Below are 20,441 nucleotides of genomic sequence, written 5' to 3'. Positions count from 1 at the left end.
TAGTAGTAAATAACAGCAGTAGCTTACCAGAAGTGCTGTCAGACAGCTTACAGACCTGAATGATTATTTCTTGATAATTTCACATCGATGGAGAAAATGTCCACATAATTGATGCATGCATTTTGCATGTGAAATATGGAGTATCAGAGAGGAAGTATCCATTGTCTGTAGTAAAGTCATTTTAGAATTCTTATTTAGCCCATAATTATAAAAGAAGTGAAATATGTTTCAGATTGTCTGCATTGTTACTCAGTAAAATTTGTCTTATCTGGATAGTGATCTCTTCTTTTTGTAAAATACTTCCCTTAGTTCCTTTCTCTTTTTCTAGATCGTAGCAAAGCTGAGATGGATCTGAAAGAGTTGAGTGAGTCAGTCCAACAGCAGACCACTCCTGTGCAACTCATTTCACCAAAACGACAGATACGTAGTAGGTTCCAACTTAATCTTGACAAGACAATAGAGAGTTGTAAAGCGCAGCTTGGTAAGTATATCTCAAGAATACAATGGACATCTGAAGGATACACTTGAGGAAATTTTGAATTGGAGTTTAAAAGAAGTTTTCAAATAGTAAAACCTTAAATATTTTCTGCAGTAAAACAAGAGTAGAGGACATTTGAACTCTTTGAGGCAAGTAGAATGCACTGAAGTAGTTCAATTTAAAATACAGTGAGACCTGATGTTTCTAATTTTTGTCAAAAAGCATTTGTCTTTTAATCTGTTTTTGTACCATTCTGATGTAGATAGTATGACAATTATAGTCTTAATATTTGTTTTGTAAATTGAAAAATGCAGGAATTGTACCTATCCTGTGTCAGTTGCACAAATTAGTATATCCAGTCACAGAGGAGCTGAATGCTGTTAGAAACATATGTTAGTGTTGTCTAGCACTTAATTAAAGACTTTCTAGGCAGTAAAAAAAATCAGATTCTCCTTGCAAAACTTACGCACTCTAAAATTGATTCTGCAAACATGTATGTAAGTAACTTTAATCAGGTGAATAGTGTTACTGATTTTAAGGTGGTTTCTTGTGGATAAAAATAATTCCTCTTTGTATTTGCCAGCATTGGTCCTAAGTTGAACAAAACAGCTTGCAGGTAGTGGAAAAAAGCAGTGAAAGGAGGGCCGTTGAATGAAATAAAAATATGAATTGGAATATGTGGAAGGTAATTCTTATACGTTCTGGTATTGAGATAGGGCACTAAGGGAAGTGTTTACAGCTTAAGGACTGACAGTTAAGATAATGGTATGTCTACACTTTGTTCCAGTATATAGAGTATTTTTTTTTGTAATGTCAGTCAGTCTGATGTCAGCATGGAATGTACTTTCCTCCCCACAATTAGGAATAAATGAAATATCTGAAGCTGTTTATACTGCAGTAGAACACAGTGACTCTGAAGATTCTGAAAAATCCGACACCAGTGACAGTGAATATAGTGATGAGGATCAGAAATCAAAGAATGATCAAGAAGATGGAGAGGACAAGGAAGGTTCAAGAAGTGACAAAGAATCATTGAGCTTGAAAAAAAAACCTAAGCCCCCAGCACAGAATGAAGACAAAGAGGAACTTAAAAGCACAAGTCCAGAAGTGGAGAAAACAGATGACCCAGTCAAAGAAAAGGCAATTACAGACACTGAAAAAGAATTTTCTGAAAAGGGAAAAAGTTTACAGCATCCTGCAAAAGAAAAACTGAAAGGTAAAGATGAAACAGACTCTCCAACTGTGCATCTAGGACTGGACTCTGATTCCGAGAGTGAACTTGTCATCGATCTAGGAGATGATCATTGTGGCCGTGAAGGAAGGAAAACCAAGAAAGAATCTAAAGAACCTCCTCCTAAACAAGATGGTAGGATGAAATTGTTTCCTTCCTTTTTTTCTTCTGTTCTGTAGGGTTGTTATCGAAGCCGGAGTTGTTACCTTTGTTTTTGCATTAGGCTAAAAATGTCTGTACTAAAACAATTTTTAGGAATGCTTTTTCATTCTTTGTGACTATGAAAAAAGTTTTCAGTCCCCATTGTAGTTTCCGGTTTAAATAAAATATGTTTCATTGAGTTCCCTTTCAGCAGCGTAGAACTATGAATATCCGTAATATTTGTTCTGTGATAAATGTAGAATTTATTTTGCAATTGGTATGACTTTCAGTTGAATCTTTACATTTCTATAGACCTCCCAAAATTGCAGGTATAGAAGAAGGTGGAACTTATCAAACATACAAATTGCATAAAGTCCCACTAAAATCAGCGTAAATGCTCTCAGTAATAATAAAAAGAACAGCTAAATCACATGTATTGTCCCTGAGATATTGTCCTTTGTTTCTATGTGTTGCTAAAAGAGGAAAGCAATCTCAATTAATGAGCACAGTGCTTTTGCTAAGCTTGTTCTGCACGTTAGCCTTTTGACAAAACGAAATAGAAAACCAGATTTAAATGGTTAGATTGAAAAATATTTTATTCTTCATATAACTTTCTCTCTTGTCTATGTTATAGCATGTTGTCTCAATCATTTTATTTACAACGTTTTCAATCAGTTAATTAAGCATACTTTAGAAGGCAATGCTTCTGAATTTTTAATCTTAAAATGGAATTTAATGGATAAATGTTATTATGAGATAATAAAGAAAATAGGCTTATAAACTAAAAACAGAATTGTAATTTTGGGGAGTTTATATTGACTGATTCTTGTTTCATTTAAAAATTTATTAAGCAAGGCAGCTTTATGAATTTCAAAACCACCGATTCATGTATTAATAGTGGCCCAAACCAGTGATGGTTGAAATAGTAAGAAATCCTAAAATTTTACTTTGATATAGAGGCAAAAGAATAACAGATATTCTGAGTGAACTTAGAAGTGGATTTAAATATTCACATATATAGACCTATATGAATATATTCTAGACATAATTTGTGTCCTGTCCATGATTCCAAGGCCCCTACCTTTACTTGTGGCTACCAGATACTAAAATGCCTTGGTCCAGAAAAGAGATCTGATGCATGCAAATCTGAAGGTCTTTGCCCTCTTTCCAGAAACCTGTCGATGCAGGAGCCTTTTCTTTCAGATATGTTTTTCCTGGCCACAGCTTTGGAAGAATCATCCAGTTCCTAAATTGATCTGTTATGTGGATCAGTCAGCTGTAAACTCCGGAAGATTTTCGAGTAAACATAGATACCTTAAATACACTGTATATTTGGTTGTCTGTGCCAGTTCACCTTTGTTTAGGAAGTTTTTAGTATGCTATTCCTTCAGTTATTGTTCAGTCATTGTTCCTTTTGAGTGTATTTTTCTCCTGAAGAAATTGGGATGACAGGTGTAAGTGGTAACCCAGAAACATCCTAACAAATGCTAACCTCTCACAGGTCTTCCAAAGGAGGTCAGGCTGGTTTTCTGGGTTCTGTACTTTTTGTTTTGTTTTGCTTAATGGCTAGTGCTTCTGAATTGCCACCAACTTCAACTAGACTGAAATGAGTTTACTTGTAGAATATCGAAATGGGTTTACTTGTGGAATATCAATTACCTTTTGAGGAAAATATTTCAAAGTAGACTGGAAGATGCATATGGCTCTTCCAAAAATTAGATGGAAAATTATGAATCAGATGTGTGGGTGAAAAGCTGGCATTACATTTTATGTTTGTTTAGTTGTAGGTAAAACTCCACCTTCCTCCAGTGCAAGCACCCAGCCTCTACCAGAAACTCCAGTACTTACCCGCTCTGCAGCCCAGACTCCACCAGCTGGTGTGACAGCAACTAGTAGTGCTTCTTCTACTGTTAGTGCTCCATCTGCAGCCACTGGAAGCCCTGTGAAAAAGCAGAGGCCTCTGCTGCCTAAGGAAACTGCCCCTGCTGTGCAGCGTGTAGTGTGGAATTCTTCAAATAAATTTCAGACATCTTCTCAGAAATGGCACATGCAGAAGGTGCAGAGACAGCAGCAACAGCAGCAGAGCCAGCAGTCTCAGTCACAGCAACCTCAGTCCTCTCAAGGGACAAGATATCAGACAAGACAAGCAGTTAAAGGTATACACTTTCTAACTCAATGTGCCTGTGATGCCATAATTCCCCAGTAGTGATCTCAGTGCTCCAAGGCTGCCTAACCAGGAGTTCTTCCATATAAACAAAATCTCAAAGTGTGTTCTACTCTGATAAGTGACTTTAAAATACAACAACTTACTCGCCATACCTGCTCTTTCTGGTGTGTATTTAGAGTCATGTCTCCTTATTTTAATGACAAAAAGTTTGTGTGTGTATCTGTATAAATCTGCCATTCTTAGCCATCACAGGTTTGGGAGAGTGAACTGAATTAGTTTCTGGATTATATGGTAAAACCATTAACTATTCCACTTGCATGATTACCTCTGTCACCTCAATATCTACAAACTGGATCCAGTTTTATCTGACAAGAAGCTGATCTGTACGTTTTTTCATGGAGTATAATTTGACAACAATGGAATTACCCAGGCTGCATTTGTCTTTGAAATCCCTGTTGCTTAACTCTTAACAAGACTTGGATGCTAGTTCACTGAGCAAACAGCCACGGCATTTTAGAATGTTTTCACAACTGTTTTCTTACCATCCCTTTGTGGGAGGTTTCGCTAGTAGTAGGCACATGCTTCTATTGCTTCACTTCACAGAACAGCAACTTTATGAAAATCTAGCTTCATTTGTAATTTCAAGTTAATAAACGGAACTGTTTACTGGTGTGCCCGAGGAATAGATATTCTCCATCCTGCTAACACTGCTGGCAAGCCAGTAATTTCATACAGAAGAGAGGTTTAGGTAATGGGCCCCATACAAATGTTTACCAGAGGCACGTTTCTCTGGTCCCAAACTGCTTTTGTGACTGTCATTTAAGAAGTGTTGAAGAAGCAGATCTTTCTACTTGTAGACTGCACAAATTTGATACAGAAATATTCAGTGAGAAAAATGTGAAACTTGTTGAAGTCTTATATTAAAAGTATGATTCTATTAAAAATAAGAGCTTAATAATATGGGCTGAACTTTAAATGTTCAGCCTATGAGTTTGTTTTATCAATATGTTGACTATTGAACGCATCATAGCAATGTTCCATCTTAAATATTATATTCTAGAAATATATCAGATGAAAACTACAAAATCTATAGATTTCCTATATACTGAATTGGCATAAACAAAAAAATAGTACATAGAGATAAATTGAATAACTTCTATTTCAGTAATTCCTGTTTTGAGGATATTGGCAATGAGGACATCTTTTATAATATGAGTCATTAAAAATAGATTGAAAAGTATTGTCCTAAATTTTTGTTTTTTAAATTAAATTTTTTTAATTTTAATTTTTTCATTTAAAAATCTAAAATTTTTAAAAATATTTAAGGCAGATAAGTCATTAGGAATGAAAAGGTGAGGGTCTTTGCATTTTGATTTGTACTCACATTTTTTAATTACCCACTGTTCATGATTATTTGAAATATTGACCAAAGACGAGAAAACTTTTCTTATCCTGTTTGAGTTAACACTATGAATAACTTCTTTGCTTTAATGAGTTAATCCAATGTTGCATTCCTTGCTCTGCAGCCAACCAAAGGCTAATGTTGATCTGGATATATGTATATTAAACATGTCACAACACTAATAAATTAGTAGCATTAATAACAAAAGAATGGGAATAACACCAGGAAGTATTACTAAAGTAGGCTTTCTTCAATAGTGGCTCACTAAACCCTGTCTCAAAGCAAAAAGAAAAGAAATTCAATATGTTTCAAAATTATGGCAAACGAAAATGTCAAAGTCTACCTTATGCTTGCACGTATGGTATTAGTTGGGAGTTCTCCAGATTGAGAGGTTAGGAAGTGAATTCCTAGGAAGTGGGATGGAAAAGTTCCAAAATGGGAGGAATACAGAACTGAGGGAGACTTTTGCTCTAATAAGTTCAGTGGCTGGGCACTGTATAATTAATTGATTAAATGGCCCCATTATATAAATAATGCAAGTCTTTGAAATGGTTAGGTGCACACATTTAAGTTAGACATTGAAGTTAGAAGTTTGTCTATTTATTTTCATAATTGTTTATGTGATTGATCCGCTGTATGTTCTCTTTTCTTAGCTGTGCAGCAAAAAGAGATCACCCAGAGCACTTCCACATCCACTATAACCTTGGTTACAAGTACTCAACCTATTTCTATGGTTACCAGTTCTGGATCTGCAAGTACGCTTTCTTCCTCAGTTAATACAGACTTGCCAATTGCAACAGCTTCAGCTGATGTAGCTGCAGATATTGCTAAATATACTAGCAAAGTAAGTTCTTGAGCAAGGTTTTCTTGAAATTTTATTTTGAAGTGAACTTTCACATTTTTGACATTGCAAATTCTGAAATAACTTTATTTTCAGGTTGTCATATGTTGCAAATTCATTCTACTAGGTAGGAACAGCTAGATTTTGATGGAATTGCTGAACCATCTTTTTAGAGCTGGCTGAATGCTGCCATTCCAAGTCAGAGTGTGTATATGATAGGCTTCAGCTGCTCAGACACTTTAGACCCTTTCCTTCTCATGTTCCCCCATTGCTGCTTCTTATTTACGTTGCATTGTGTTTTGGACCATTTTCTGTGTTTTCTCCTAAAGGTGTAGATATCCCTTCAGCATCATATTTACAGTAAACATTAATATTTCTTCATCTGTGTCCAGTAACACATTAAAAAAAATGTAGTTTTGTTTTAAAACACTGTATAGCTTCATCAGATGGTAACTTGTCCTAAGTGTGTGTCGTGGTTTAACCTCGGTTGGCAACTAAGCACCACGCAGCCGCTCGCTCACTCCCCCCCACCCGGTGGGATGGGGGAGAGAATTGGAAAAGCACGTGAGAAAACTTGTGGGTTGAGATAAAAACAGTTTAATAATTGAAATAAAATGATAATGATAATAATATGATAATAGTAATAATACACAAAACAAGTGATGCACAGTACAATTGCTCACCACCCGCCGACCGATGCCCAGCCAGTCCCCGAGCAGCGGCCCCCCCGGCCAGCTTCCCCCAGTTTCTGTACTGAGCATGACGTCCCATGGTATGGAATGTCCCTTTGGCCAGTTTGGCTGTGCCCCCTCCCAGCTCCCTGTGCATCTGCAGCCTTCTCAGTCGGTAGAGCATGAAAAACTAGAAAGTCCTTGGCCAGTGTAAGCACTACCTAGCAACAACTAAAACATCGGTGCCTTATCAATTTTGTTCCCATCCTAAATCCAAAACACAGCACTGTACCAGCTACTAGGAAGGAAATTAACTCTATCCCTGCTGAAATGAGGACAGTGTGTATTCATGTATTAAAACAGAAGCTAAGTGGTTAAAGAGAAGATGTGGTGTAATACTTGTATGATAATAGTGACAGTGAGGGATGGGACATTAGCTTTTCATATACTCTCTTAGATCTTTAAATTAAAAAATCAAGGTGAATACTATATAAGGAAATAAAGTTGAGTACCCGGGCATTAAAAGCACCAGAATTAATCTTGACAATCAACTTCCAGTGTTCTCACTCAACCATACGGTCTTGGTGGGATTGTAAGTAGTCAGCAATGTCAGTAAATGTCTTTTCTTTTTTTAATTTTTTATTTATTTTTTTTGCGTTGAGTTTCTTCCCCAAACTCATGGTTATTTTTTTTTTGTTCGTAAATTATATCAATAGCAATTTCTTGGAAAAGTAGAAGGTCAAGCAGTTCACCAGTTCAGGACACTTAAAAATCAGAGTCCTGATGAAAAATGTTGTGTTCTACCTTCTAAATAGTCCTCTAAAAGTAGACCCAGATAAATACATAGAGAGGTATGGGGCATTGTTGATAGTAACATAAGTTGACATTAGAGTGGTTGAAAGGACGTGAAAGTGGGTTTCTGTTAAGAATATATATCAAAGAATTTTTTTTTTTTTTTCATTTTGTTTTTCAGATGATGGATGCCATCAAAGGAACAATGACTGAAATATATAATGATCTTTCAAAAAATACTACTGGAAGTACAATAGCTGAGGTTAGTGTAAGATAAAAAAAAATACTGCTTGTATTTTAACTTTGAAAGTTGCAAAATAGTATTTTTATATATAAAAATACCATATAACTATACCTACAAAGTCTTATAAATTGAGACTGTCTAGAGATCCTAATTTCCATCCTGTTTTAGAAGTAATGATTAGAGTGGTAGAGAAAAACACTGAAAAAATATCAGATGGGCTCTGTAAGATAAGCAGCAAGAACAGTAAGCCATTAAGCCCAGATCCTTAAAGCTTCTGTTGAGGATTTAATTTTGTGTCACCTTGTTTAAAGTTAGAAATGAAGTAGTTTTTTTGAAAATACCTTTTTTTTTTTTTTAAAGCATATATTTGTCCGCCAGAGGAAGATTTGAATTTACTTGTAGTGCAGTAGCTTATTCCAGTTATGTGATTATGACCATAGTTTTTAATACTCTTTTAAAATACTTTTAATACTTTTTGCATTTTTATGAAATGCTATACATTGCTTTTAATTGTCTCTAAAGGTAGTACTTAGTATCTTTTAAGTGTTTTCTTTAAACTTGGAAAAAGCAGATTAAGCAGTGTAAACTAAGTACAAATGTGAACAAATAAAGCTCAGAGTTAAGTGTGATGGTTTGTTTGCTTGTTTTAACCAAAATAAGGAAGTCTTAATTTTGAGCGATGATATTTCTATTCCCAATCCACAGTGAGTGAAAAAATTGCTTTCCTAAGCCTCATCTAGTTTAAAAAAAAAAAAAAAAGAAACATCATACTAGTAAATGCAAGCAAAGCTGAGGAATAGGTTTTTGATTCCAGTCAGGTAAATTTGAGACTTGACTAATTTTAGAGGAAGCAAGAGCAAGTTCCATAGAAATGCTTTTTGTTTTCAAACAATCCTGTACTTTTTATAGCAGGAGAATCTAGCAAACAAATACTTAGACTACTTCAGACTTTGGTTTGGGGTTTACTGTGGTCTTGTCCTCATGTTAATATGAAGAAGCCTTGATGTAAGTGATGATCAGGCTCTTTGCTTTGGGCATGTTTTTCTGTATAATAATTATGTATTATACACTGCTCCCTGTTTATTATTACTAATTATTAATTTTTTAATATTTAGATTCGGCGTTTGAGGATTGAGATAGAAAAACTGCAATGGTTACATCAACAGGAACTCTCAGAAATGAAGCATAATCTAGGTATGAGAATGGCAGTCCAAAATGGTGTATCAGTCCAAACGCTTGTAGTACGTAGTATGTATTACCTTCATCATATGATGCTATAAATTGTCCAAGTGAAGGACATAAAACCTTATATAATGTGCTGTGCTGATGTTAGCGGACACCTTTTGAGTATGTACACAAAGTTACTTCTGTCTGTGCGTAGTAAGCAACAGGTGATCAGCCCTCTGAGACAAATTTAGGCTAAAGGGAGCTTTTGATAGAACAGAATAAGTTTATTTTACGCATCATTGGATAATCCCTCTTCATGAGATATTTTATGCCAATTACTTCATTCTAATTCTCCTGTGAACCAGGCTGTGTCAATATAGCCGCTGGGGGAACCTGCTTCCTCTGGTATCTTTGGAGATTGTAGCTGACATTTTGGTTCAGATCAGCTGTTGGTGAGTACTTTAAATAAATAAGTACTTACTTACTTATTTATTTAAAGTGAATAGTCAACCTTGACTCAATCTTGATGCAGACTGTCAGTGAAATAAATTCAAAATACTACCTTAAACAGATAAAAGAATATTCCTCCTAGGAGGGGGATTTTCATCTCTACATTCACTCAACTATATGGGCGGGAAATGAAACCATGGTTAAAATGTGATTCCTCTTAAATTTTCTTTATTTAATGCACTGACTGTGGGAAGAAGGTTGCAATTGAGCGATCAAGTCTCCTTTAAGCTACATGCAGTCCCAACAGCCTTAGGACTGTGTGATTACAGTGTCCTCGTCCACTTTTTGGCACTCTTTTTGCAGAGCATATCTGGAATGGAAGTGAATTAAGGGCTGAATAACTCCATATTCAGACTCATGTCTTTGGTTTGTTAGTAACGTTTTGCTCTTTCAAATCAGGGTAGACCAGTTTTTCCACTGCTGCAGTTCAGTTATAGCAATCTTCAGAATTACTTGGGTATGGCAACAACTCGTCTGTAGCTCACAGAACTGAATGTCTGTGAAATAAAAATAAACTGAATGTGCTCAGAAATAAAAGAAAAATCCTTCAAACCCTTTGTCACCAGTCTTAAGCTACTGATTTAAATAAACACCTTTAATGGTGTTTTGAAAGTATGCCAACTTCAGAGTTTTTCGGAAGACTCAGAGATTCATCCTGAGTCAAGGTGGCTAGAATTGGAATGCTTTATTTGTATTTGCCCACTTTCCTGAAGATTCTGTCAAGCTCTCTTCCACTTATGGCCGCTCATAGTGACTGAGGTATCAGTTCATAACTGCATTAATAGTGAGTGGCTTTCAGAGCAATCTTGAAGTAAGGCTCAAATTTACAGCTTTATTCACATAGTGATGATTTTTTACAACTTTGTCAGTGTCCTTCTTGGAACTTTCACATTTTTCTTTGTAAAGACACCAAGATACAATGAACAACAGATTCGCTGTTATTTATGAGAAAATAGAAGAAACAGAATTCTCTGTACTTTCTGAATATTGGAGCAGAACAAAAGTTTGGGCTTGTAAAGACAAAGTATGTTAGCAGCAGCTACATACATCCTTTTTGTGTTTATGCTGCACCTAGTACACCTGGATTCTGATCCTTTGTAGGACACCTAGAACTAAAGTGTTAAATGGAAGGTAATGGTTAAGGGTAAAAATCATGGTGCCAGAATAAGAAAAGAAGATGGAAGACTTTCATTTGTTGACTAGGTATGAAACAGAGATGACCAAACTCAGGGAATATTTTGATTGTTAGTTTTAATTTCATGTTGTCTTTTAACTCGTGAAAATTATTGTTTTGCACCTTGCTGTTGGGGGGCGGAAAATGCAAAACTCCTCTTCCTTTGCATTTTGAGTAGAACTGACAATGGCTGAAATGCGGCAGAGTCTAGAACAAGAACGAGATCGTTTGATTGCTGAGGTGAAGAAGCAGCTGGAATTGGAAAAGCAGCAAGCAGTGGATGAAACTAAAAAGAAGCAGTGGTGTGCTAACTGCAAGAAAGAGGCCATTTTTTACTGCTGTTGGAATACTAGCTACTGTGACTACCCCTGCCAACAAGCTCACTGGCCTGAGCATATGAAATCTTGCACACAGTCAGGTAATCTTGCTCTGGGTTGCCTGTTTCACAGCTGAGGGGTTAGGGTGGGTGGAATACACAGTGACTCAATATTCTTCATTTGCATGGGTGCAGATGTGCTTGTGAAGAGTGACTGTGGACCGGTATGCACGAGTAGCCGCTACTTTCTCCTTTTTTCCTTTATTTTAGCTACTGCAACACAGCAAGAAACAGATACTGAAATTAGCACAGAAACATTAAATAAATCATCACAGCCCAGTTCAAGTGTGCAGCCTACACCCACAGAAACAGCCAGCACCCCTAAGGAAAAGGAAGGTTCAGCTGATAAAAGCAAAGAGAGTGTTACAGTGAGTATCATTGTGGTCACTTCAAACAAAAATAATATGTAAGATTTCTCTAAAACCTACCCCTAAAGGCCTCCCTGGATCAGCCAGGAATTTATGACCATTTGCATATTTCAAAGAGTGTGATCTGGGGAGTGAGATAGGGAGTTGTGGGGTTTTTTTTCTTCATCTCGGCAAAAAAATCTCCTTCTGTCCTCTGGGAACACCCTTTCCCCTTCACTCATTCCCAGTAAAACCTTGTGTTGGCTTGACTCATCCTTCCAGCCAAAGGGGACTGGACCTCTTTCTCTCTCTCTCTCCAGGACCCATCAGTGTAGCTTCTGGTCTGGATCTTTCGATACAAGTTGCCTTCTGATAAGCAATACTGACTGCAGCACTTCCAAGCCCTTCTTGCCTGGGGGTTCAGAGGCCAAGCTCAAGACCTGCATTCAAATCAACTTACTTTATCACAACAGACTGCCACTAGGGTACCACAATGTTCCATAACACTGATACAACAATTCACCTGGATCTACAGTTAACGGAGCAGTGTGCAGTTACGAAATCCTCCATAGCATCTACTCTGATAGTATTCAGTAGGCAAGGATGAGCAAATGCTCTAATAAAAGGGACTTAACGTTGCATATATAGAAAATGTTTATAGAGAAAATTCTGCTTTATAGGTAGGGCTTGACTATTAGCAATTTCAGCATCATTTTTCTTCTGCCCTTGCAAGATTTATTAAATGAAAAATTTTAGTGGGGGGCTGATCCTTCAAACCTTTACACGTGATCCCCCACATCAGTAGGAGCCTTGTTGTATTTTAAAATATTAAAAGCAAACTAATTTTGTAGTATTGTGATTCCAGCATGATGTCTCATTGAGATAGTCCTATAGAATTGGGAAGCATAGTAAACTAGAGAGCTGTGTTCATTTCTTGACACTTTTGCTACTGTCTGGTGTTAGATCTCTGGGCTTGACATGTCATCTAAGGGAGTAACTTGGGAAACAGATTTGAAGAGGGAAAAAGGATGTGCTGTTCCACCTGAATGCTTTGGTGAAGTTAGTTAAACTTTGGCTCAGTCGATGTTCGTATGCATTGTTTGTGGCAGCACCACCTTTGTGTTACGGGAGAAATAGGGGATGGGAGAAAATCAATTACCTAAAACTTTTGCCAGGGAATATTCCAGTTATACAAATCTGGAATTGCTTTCACATAGATGTTCTACCTGAAACATCATGCTGTATACATTGATCATGTTCATAATTTGAATTTTGTTCTATTAACAAAGAAGTAACAACCTGTGAATTCATTAAGATGCAAATTTTTAGCACAAACAAAACATCCAACATAAATTTCGTATTATAATAATAATAACAACAACTAGGTGGAATTTATGTAAAAGCTGAGACTTCTACTGAGGTTGCCTGTGCTGTCTCTGCAGATAGCAACAGGTGTGACAAGCAACCAGCCTATAAAACTGGTCCAGGTACCGCAGACCACCACCTATATTCCAACTACTCAACCCACAATTGTAAGTACAATATCATCATTTAAAGTCTGCAGTAGTACTGTTCCTGGCATTAAAATTGCTCAGTATTTCTGGGGGGTTGTCTCCGTCTGCTGTTCTATCAAGATATGAATTCACTGGTATAGTCTCAACTTGCAGTGCAAAATGTCTTATTTTGCTGTGCAACATTCCACCCTTTCACTTCATCATTCATTCTTACAAGGATTCAGAAATTAAACTGTCATTAAGTATAGCAAAGGCACTGAGGACAGTCAGACTTCCATTTTACATTATTATGTTAGTTATTTGTCCGTTTCATGTATATACTTGACCACAACATCAATGTAAATACATAGAATTAATTTTAAATATCTTTTAAATATCTTTTTGTCTATGGTATCCTAAAGAGATTTAATTAATTCTAAGCTATGTTGATATTCCTGTGACATCTCAGTAACTATGAAAGAAAATATGCATTCATCAGTAGTGTATCTCCCATGCAGTCTTGCACATTAGCGTTATGGAATTATGAGAAATACCGTTGGAATCAGACCTGTTTTTTCCATCAAAGGCTTAACCAAGGACGCTTGAATTCCCTAGTGTCAGTCACAGGAGATGGGACAGAAGTGAGTTCGATTTTTGTATTTTATGCACCATAAGATCCCATTCTTTCAACTGTTCATGTTCTGCAGTGCTCACTTCAGAGTCAGCATGGCATCTGAGCTGACATTCTTCTTACCAAAAGGAAATATGCCGATACTGCACTGGTAACTGAGCGGCATGCTCTGTCTCAGTGGTGGGGTCAGCAGAGACCCCCACGCGTGGATAGCTTCAGTTCATTTTCTGACTGAGCTTAGGTAATTTATAATATAACTATGTACTAGTTTAACAGTGTACTTTAATCACACTGTGATTGTGAGGCCTAATTTGCATTTGCTCTAGAAGTTACTCTGTCTGTCTCTCTCCTCGTGTGTACACACACACCCCCACCCCCCCCCAGCTGCCGGATACATGCCTCTGTGTGTGTATGTCTATGAATACATGCACATGCACACATACGTACAGTATTTCATAGCCATTATATTCCACACAAATGTTACTGCTCTTAGTGGGGATCATGACTTTTCACATTCCTAGCAGCATTTTAACTCAACTCATTTTGTCTCAACTGAGAGCACTGTGCACCTTTGCAGCATTGGCCCTAAGTTGCTTGGACTGAATTACCATAACACCAAGGTTTTATATGCGTTTTAAAAATCAAATAGCAAACATCAAAGATGTTAGGCTCTTTTGTGAATAGCTGAGAGGTTGTAAGATCATAAAGTGATTTTGTGTAATACTCAGAAAAATGGCATTACCTTCATCGGTTTTCTGTAATACAAAGTGTATTGAGTTATGTAAAGCATAATTGGAACGTCTGACAGGTTTCAACCTTTATTTGTGCATGTTTAAAACTTTGTACACCTTTGCATTAGTCTTGCACAGCTACAGACACCTCTGTATTCTAATGACTGCACGTGCAATTTAAATAATTTGAAACCTTAGTGCATGTTTAATATGTATGCAAAATGTACATATGTGTAAAACTGGCAGAGGTGGAAAATTTACCTCTCAGGGAATGATCTTAACACATTTAAGGAGTCTCGCACATTCCGTATCCCGATCACTATAAGAACTGCAACTTAGTTTTTTCATTTGTGTAAGTGTGTGTATCTAAAAGGCGACTGTGGCAACCTTAATGCCCCCACCTGTAGTACTAACAGTGACTTACATAATGGCTTCTTTAGGGTTCAATTTGCACTTTGTTTCCAACTAGGAATTTCTTCCTCTGAACAACTTCCAGTGTATCTTGTGGGTACCATTTCCATTGAACCCTCTGTACACATCTGAAATCATTACAAAATGGCAGTAATCTTGAATTTATCTAGCAAATTGGTTCCATGTTTGTTTTTTATTCTTTCTGCAGTTAAAATAAGGTAAAAATACGAATTCATCGTCTTTGCATTCCAGGGAATGGAATGAGTTGGCTTCTGGAAGGCACAGACTTTGTCACAAAGGAGCTGATAAACACTCTAGGCTGTAATCCATCTCAGTAGGGATACTCACAATCCTCACTGAATACCATTAAGACACTAACGTGGTTTCTTAAAACAACGTGGGGAAATACTGGGCTTCAGTGAACTTGTATTTCCTCTTCCATGTTCTCTTTGGAATGCCACACCACCACCAGGGGGAAGATCTGTGCATCCCTTTCAGATTCCTCAAAATCTCACTTCCCGTTTCTTCCGCAAAATATTGTGAACTGAAATGGATGCATTTGTTTGCTCACCAGTTGTGCATCACTGGAATTGTGTCAAAACATACTTGCAGTTTGTATGGCATAGACATTTCTAGACCTCCTCACGTTTTTGGAGGAAGGTTAAGATACAGACTTAAGATTCAATAAATCCTTTTCCAGATCTTCCAGAGTGATGTGACCTTGACCAGATTGTTGAACATTCTTGTGCCTTTGTCTCTGCATCTGTAGAATCAATTACCACCTATAGAGATGTCCTGAAACTTCATTTGTCAAGATTTATAAATCATGATCTGTATGATGGAAGTGAAAAGTTTATTCTATATTAATATTTTTACAGGGGGTATAAGACAGTTCCCAGTAATGCTGATGTTTTTGTTATTATTTGTGCAAAAGTTAACTTAAGTACTTTTTTGTTCCAATGGATGTTCTTTGTTCTCTTCTGTGTACACTGAATGCATGGGGGAGTTCCTCTTGGGGAAAAAGATTTAAGTAACGTGTAACAAGAATATACTTATAAACAAGGGTATTTTTGTACTCCGGTTTGATTTGTCAAAACTTTTTCAAATGACAAAGGATTTTCTTAGCCCTTTTTCCTCTTCCCATGTATCAGTTTGGGGAAAATACATAACTGGATGTAGTAACTATGAAAACCTAATTCTCCAAGCACAGACAGAGTGTGTACAGTACCTATAGGACCACCTGTCCCTGTGATTATATAGTAGTAATAATGATGATACAGGAGAACTCTTGGCTATAGGAAAGTAATACACTACTTTCTGCCCTGGAATGAGGTAATATTGCGGTAATAAAGGTATTAATTATTGCACAAAATCGGAACTTGTTCTGGATGTTCCCTGGAAAATAAATCTCTATTTCTGTGGTCATGTTTATGTGACCTTTAACATAACAATATGTTTCTCTTGGTTTTAATCCACAGACCATTCCTGTAGTGGTAAGTCCTTCTGCTGGGACAGTGGCAATGAGAACTGGAGTTCAGTATGTTCAGACCACAATGCCAGTCCAAGTACGAAGAGTCTAACTGCTAACAAGAAGTCCATACAATTGTTGGAATAAGTAAATCTAATAGAAATGTGAAAAATAAACACAGTTCTTTGGATTAACCTCAAAGGTTCAGACTTTAGCTTTGTATATGTGTACAAAGCATTAACTACACTACATTAATGTAAAGCATTAGCGCTGGCTTAGAAAAGCTGAGGACAGGTAAGATCCGTATTAAATCTATGCTTCTTTTGTAAATAATGTACAATTTGTGGATGTCATTAGAGTACCATCTCCTTTTTATATTTGTATTGACTTTAACTTATAAAGAGCGTTTGAAGTTGGAAAAGGAAGGTTTAAAACAGCCTTATCACAAGCTAACTCTGAAAACTGGTCTTGGGAAACTGCAGTTACGCGCCAAATAATATAATCATGAGAATCTGAACGACTTGATTTGTATTTGGATTGAAAAAAATTTCTGCACTTTGCAACTCCTGTAGAATTTGTTTGAGCAACCAAGTGATGAAGGGTTTCTTTTTTTCAGTTAATTGTATTAGGCCAATTATGACATTTCCAACCTGTGGACCTGAAATACTTAAAGATTTACATTGTTTTTTACAATGACCAGACTGTTAAATTTATATTGTTTACAGGTTAAAATTAAGTTAAAATTTCATTCGGTCTAATATCAGAAAAGTTGGAAAGTGTAATACCGGCTGGTTGTAGCATGACTTCTGATCACTGATATCAAAGCTTGAGGAAAGGAAAGTTTGTTCCTCTGCTTCACAGTTCAGTTTTCCCGTTTTTAAAATCCCCCAAAAGGACTTTGAACAAGGACTAGGTGTGGAGAAAAACCTGGATGGGGAAACGTGGGCAAAGGACTTCTGATGCTGGGCCAGAGCATGTATTATTTATATGATGGAATTTATGTTTTTATGTAAGCATGAAACAGTACAGTATGAGAGAAAGTAACCCATGGAAATGCTGTCTGTTACACTTATACTGTAGTACCATTTTGTATGTTGTGTAAAACGAAAGCATTGAACAAAGCAAAGGTGATGTATGTATATGAGAAAATTAATTGTATGATATCATTCCAGTACATTCTGTTGTACATTTCAGTCATGTTGATTTCTCCCATTGTTTATAAAAGAATGCGGTTTGTACAGTCTCCAGCTAGCACCCATATTAGAGGGAAAAAAGTATTAGAAGAAAAAAAGCGAGAACAGAATATTCGTGAATTGCAGTTGTGTCAAAAATAGCCTAGCTGGCCTTATTTGTGAAGCATAATTGCTTTTAGCATATGGAAGTATTTTTTCACATTTTCTTTGTATAAAATTTGTATTAAACTTAAAGATCTTTTTTGACAATTGTGTTTCTTTGTGACTAAGACAGGTGACACACACGATATGCTTTGGGTTGCTCCAATTTTTCAAGAAACTTCACAATTTTTTTATTAAAACTGTTTTAGAAAAATGCTCTGTGTTCCTGGATTTCCAGTTTCGTTTCGATCTGGACGAATGTTCATTTCTGCACGGTCTCCAGACCATAGATAATTTCACATATGTTGGGACCTTCTGTCTCAGAAGTGTGGGACCTTTGAATCCAAGCCTGTCAAATCTGAGAAAAAACAAAGCGGCGTTGGCGGTCTGTAAATAAGAAGCCGTTTATGTGTAAAACTCGGCAGCATCCATTTTCTCTCATTTTTAACAGCAGCAAAGGTCCACTGCTTGTTGTGTAACATTTACGCATTGGTTGGATTGGGGTTGCACCGACACGCGTAGTCTTGTTAGCTGGATTTGTGGGTTAGAGATGGGGGCTTCCGTGACGAGTAGGGTTGTAGCCCCTAAGAGGGCACGAACTGGGCAAGACTGCGGTGTGTGTTCATCACCTGTTAGAAGAAACAGGGAGCTGATGGAATAGCTCCCTGTAAAATCCTACGATGGATATTGTCTTAAAGGTCCTACTCCTGTAGTTACCTTGTTACATGCATTTGTAGAACAACTGAAGTTAACGTTCCCAGTGCTACCGTTTAAAGAAAAGCACAGATCTTGAAAGCCTGATATGATGTTCTGGCTTTCCTCATGGAATTTGAATGCTGGTACCACTGAAACAAGCTCTTGTGTTAGGAGGAAAAAGGAAGGAGATGAACAAGTTGGAAATTGTCGCAGGAAACCACACTGCTTTCTGAAGCCTGTTTCAACCTATGGTTTTTCTTTTAATGGGCATTGCCTTTTCTATAATAGAGTTTTCTTTCCTCGTAAGAAATAATAGGTGACCACATCCTAGTAAGGATTTATATAAATATAAAATAATAACTCCCAACAAGAGTTAGCAGGTCAAGATCAAAGTATCATCATGGATGTTCTGGTGACTGTATTTCTTCCACAATTTAGCTAGTTACGGTATGAAGTTCGTAGGTTTTCTGAAGATTATTTTGCGTTAACTAAAGTGAAGGAAGAGCACACCTCTGGCTTGGACATCACGGGAGGAGATGACACTGATGTGATATGAATTTAAAAGATAGGCTGCGACTTTATTTAATGTATGATTGAATACCATGACTAGGCGTAAGCTGCATCCATCGCTCGTGTCTAGAGTATCCCTCTACCCTATGTAGTGTGTCCCTTGTTTATTTTGGATCCAAGTATGGGAAAAAATACTGTGCTGGGTCTGGAATTTTTACCTCTTCCTGATGGTGGAGGTTGATCAGTTGCGGTACCTGACTCAGTCCTGGATTGAAGACAGAGTCTGGATGGCTGTCCTTCCATCGTCTAGCTGGGAAGGGTGACGCCAACGATCAGGCGTTGAGCTGGTGGGGTTGGGGGGCAGTAAATTGTAAATGATGAAAAGCCTCTTCAACCACAGACCATCCTGGGAAAACCTGTTTTACCCTTCAGCTGCAGGCACCGGGTGTCCCTCAGGTTTGCCATCCTCCGTTATAACCTACTGAAAGACACGTGGACATATTACTGCTGATTCCTCTGGTTTTGGGGACAAAATTAACTTGAGCTTAGGAATCTCTACGTTATTATTATCTTCCATTATCACATGGGCCTTCAGTTAGGAAGACGGAGGGGAGATTGGCACTGGTGTTCCTTATCTGGGCCAGTCAACTCCAAAGCTTTACCAAGCGGTGGCAGTGTTTTCCTAGCTTTAGTGTTACTTCAGGAACCCTTCACTGTTCAGAGAGCGGGCACTAATACCGCATTCAAGGTGCTCTGAGGTTTTGTTTTAGCCCCCAAAACGGTATGATCTGGATGGAGTTCACCGTAGCAAGGTTTCACCACAGAAGCCTGACGTCGGCACGTGGATGCGAGGCGCAGACAGAGCGAGCTGGATCAGCGCCACGCAGCTCTAAGTGCTGCAGTAGCCACAGGCTGGCTGGCAGTTCTGGCTGCAGAGAGGCCATGATGTTCCAGCTGGAACTTGGTGGGCTGGCTACAGATGCAGGGGTTAAGAATTTGCCATCAGTTGTGCTGTCACCTTCTTGTGCTGGCGCTTGCTGAGTGAGCTTTTCAGCGCTTAAATCGCAGCAATGTAAGTGCTTACATTGCAGAGGAACATGGAGCAGCCAAGAGGAACGCAGTCCGTCCGGAGCCGCGGGCTCCTCCTCGGTAGAGATGTGTCCGTTCAGAGGGGGTGCTGTCGGTTCCGCTATCCATGCTCAGTCGAGGCTAATCCACAGCCCATTGAATGCCGCGTTTTTCATCCTTTACACAGAGCGGTAGAACCGTGGGACCGAAGTCCCTCCGAATAGTTACCCTTTCTTGGTGAATCACAGTGGCTAGTTTTTAAAACGATTGTACAGCTGCACCTTAATTGAAGGCATTTTAGAAACAATGAGATTCCTGTTTTTCTTCCTTTTTTAAAAATAATTTTCATACAAAATACCAGTCCCGCGTACTTGTCCCGCGCCCAGTGCTAGCTCTGCCATGCTCGCCTTATCTGTCCAGTTGTGTACCTCTCAGGAAAATGGCGAAATGCTGAGAATTTGCTTTTGTTTACCTACCGCTCATCAGGTAAGAGGGCTGCGACTCCAGGACTTTGAAACGGACCCCACAAACCAGGATTTTGCTGGGCAGCTGTCTGCG

At 37.8% G+C, this 20,441-nt stretch overlaps 1 protein-coding gene across 1 annotated transcript in view; it reads left to right on the top strand.

Annotated features, from left to right (window-relative positions):
* The window catches only part of ZMYND8 (zinc finger, MYND-type containing 8), a 64,925-nt gene extending 47,208 nt beyond the window's left edge, over positions 1 to 17,717 (top strand). The window contains exons 13-21 of the mRNA XM_009326729.1: positions 329 to 481; positions 1,341 to 1,844; positions 3,632 to 4,006; positions 6,073 to 6,263; positions 7,905 to 7,985; positions 9,083 to 9,161; positions 10,997 to 11,236; positions 11,405 to 11,562; positions 16,286 to 17,717. Of these exons, the coding sequence (XP_009325004.1) occupies positions 329 to 481; positions 1,341 to 1,844; positions 3,632 to 4,006; positions 6,073 to 6,263; positions 7,905 to 7,985; positions 9,083 to 9,161; positions 10,997 to 11,236; positions 11,405 to 11,562; positions 16,286 to 16,387 (1,883 nt within the window). The 3' untranslated portion in view covers positions 16,388 to 17,717. The remainder of the gene's footprint in view (positions 1 to 328; positions 482 to 1,340; positions 1,845 to 3,631; positions 4,007 to 6,072; positions 6,264 to 7,904; positions 7,986 to 9,082; positions 9,162 to 10,996; positions 11,237 to 11,404; positions 11,563 to 16,285) is intronic.
* Positions 17,718 to 20,441: the final 2,724 nt, after the last annotated feature.

The sequence above is a fragment of the Pygoscelis adeliae genome, unplaced genomic scaffold (genome assembly GCF_000699105.1).
Source record: "Pygoscelis adeliae isolate BGI_AS28 unplaced genomic scaffold, ASM69910v1 Scaffold286, whole genome shotgun sequence".
Taxonomy (NCBI): Eukaryota; Metazoa; Chordata; class Aves; order Sphenisciformes; family Spheniscidae; genus Pygoscelis; species Pygoscelis adeliae.
Note: the sequence above shows the minus strand (reverse complement) of the source record. Positions and strands in the feature narration are given on the sequence as shown.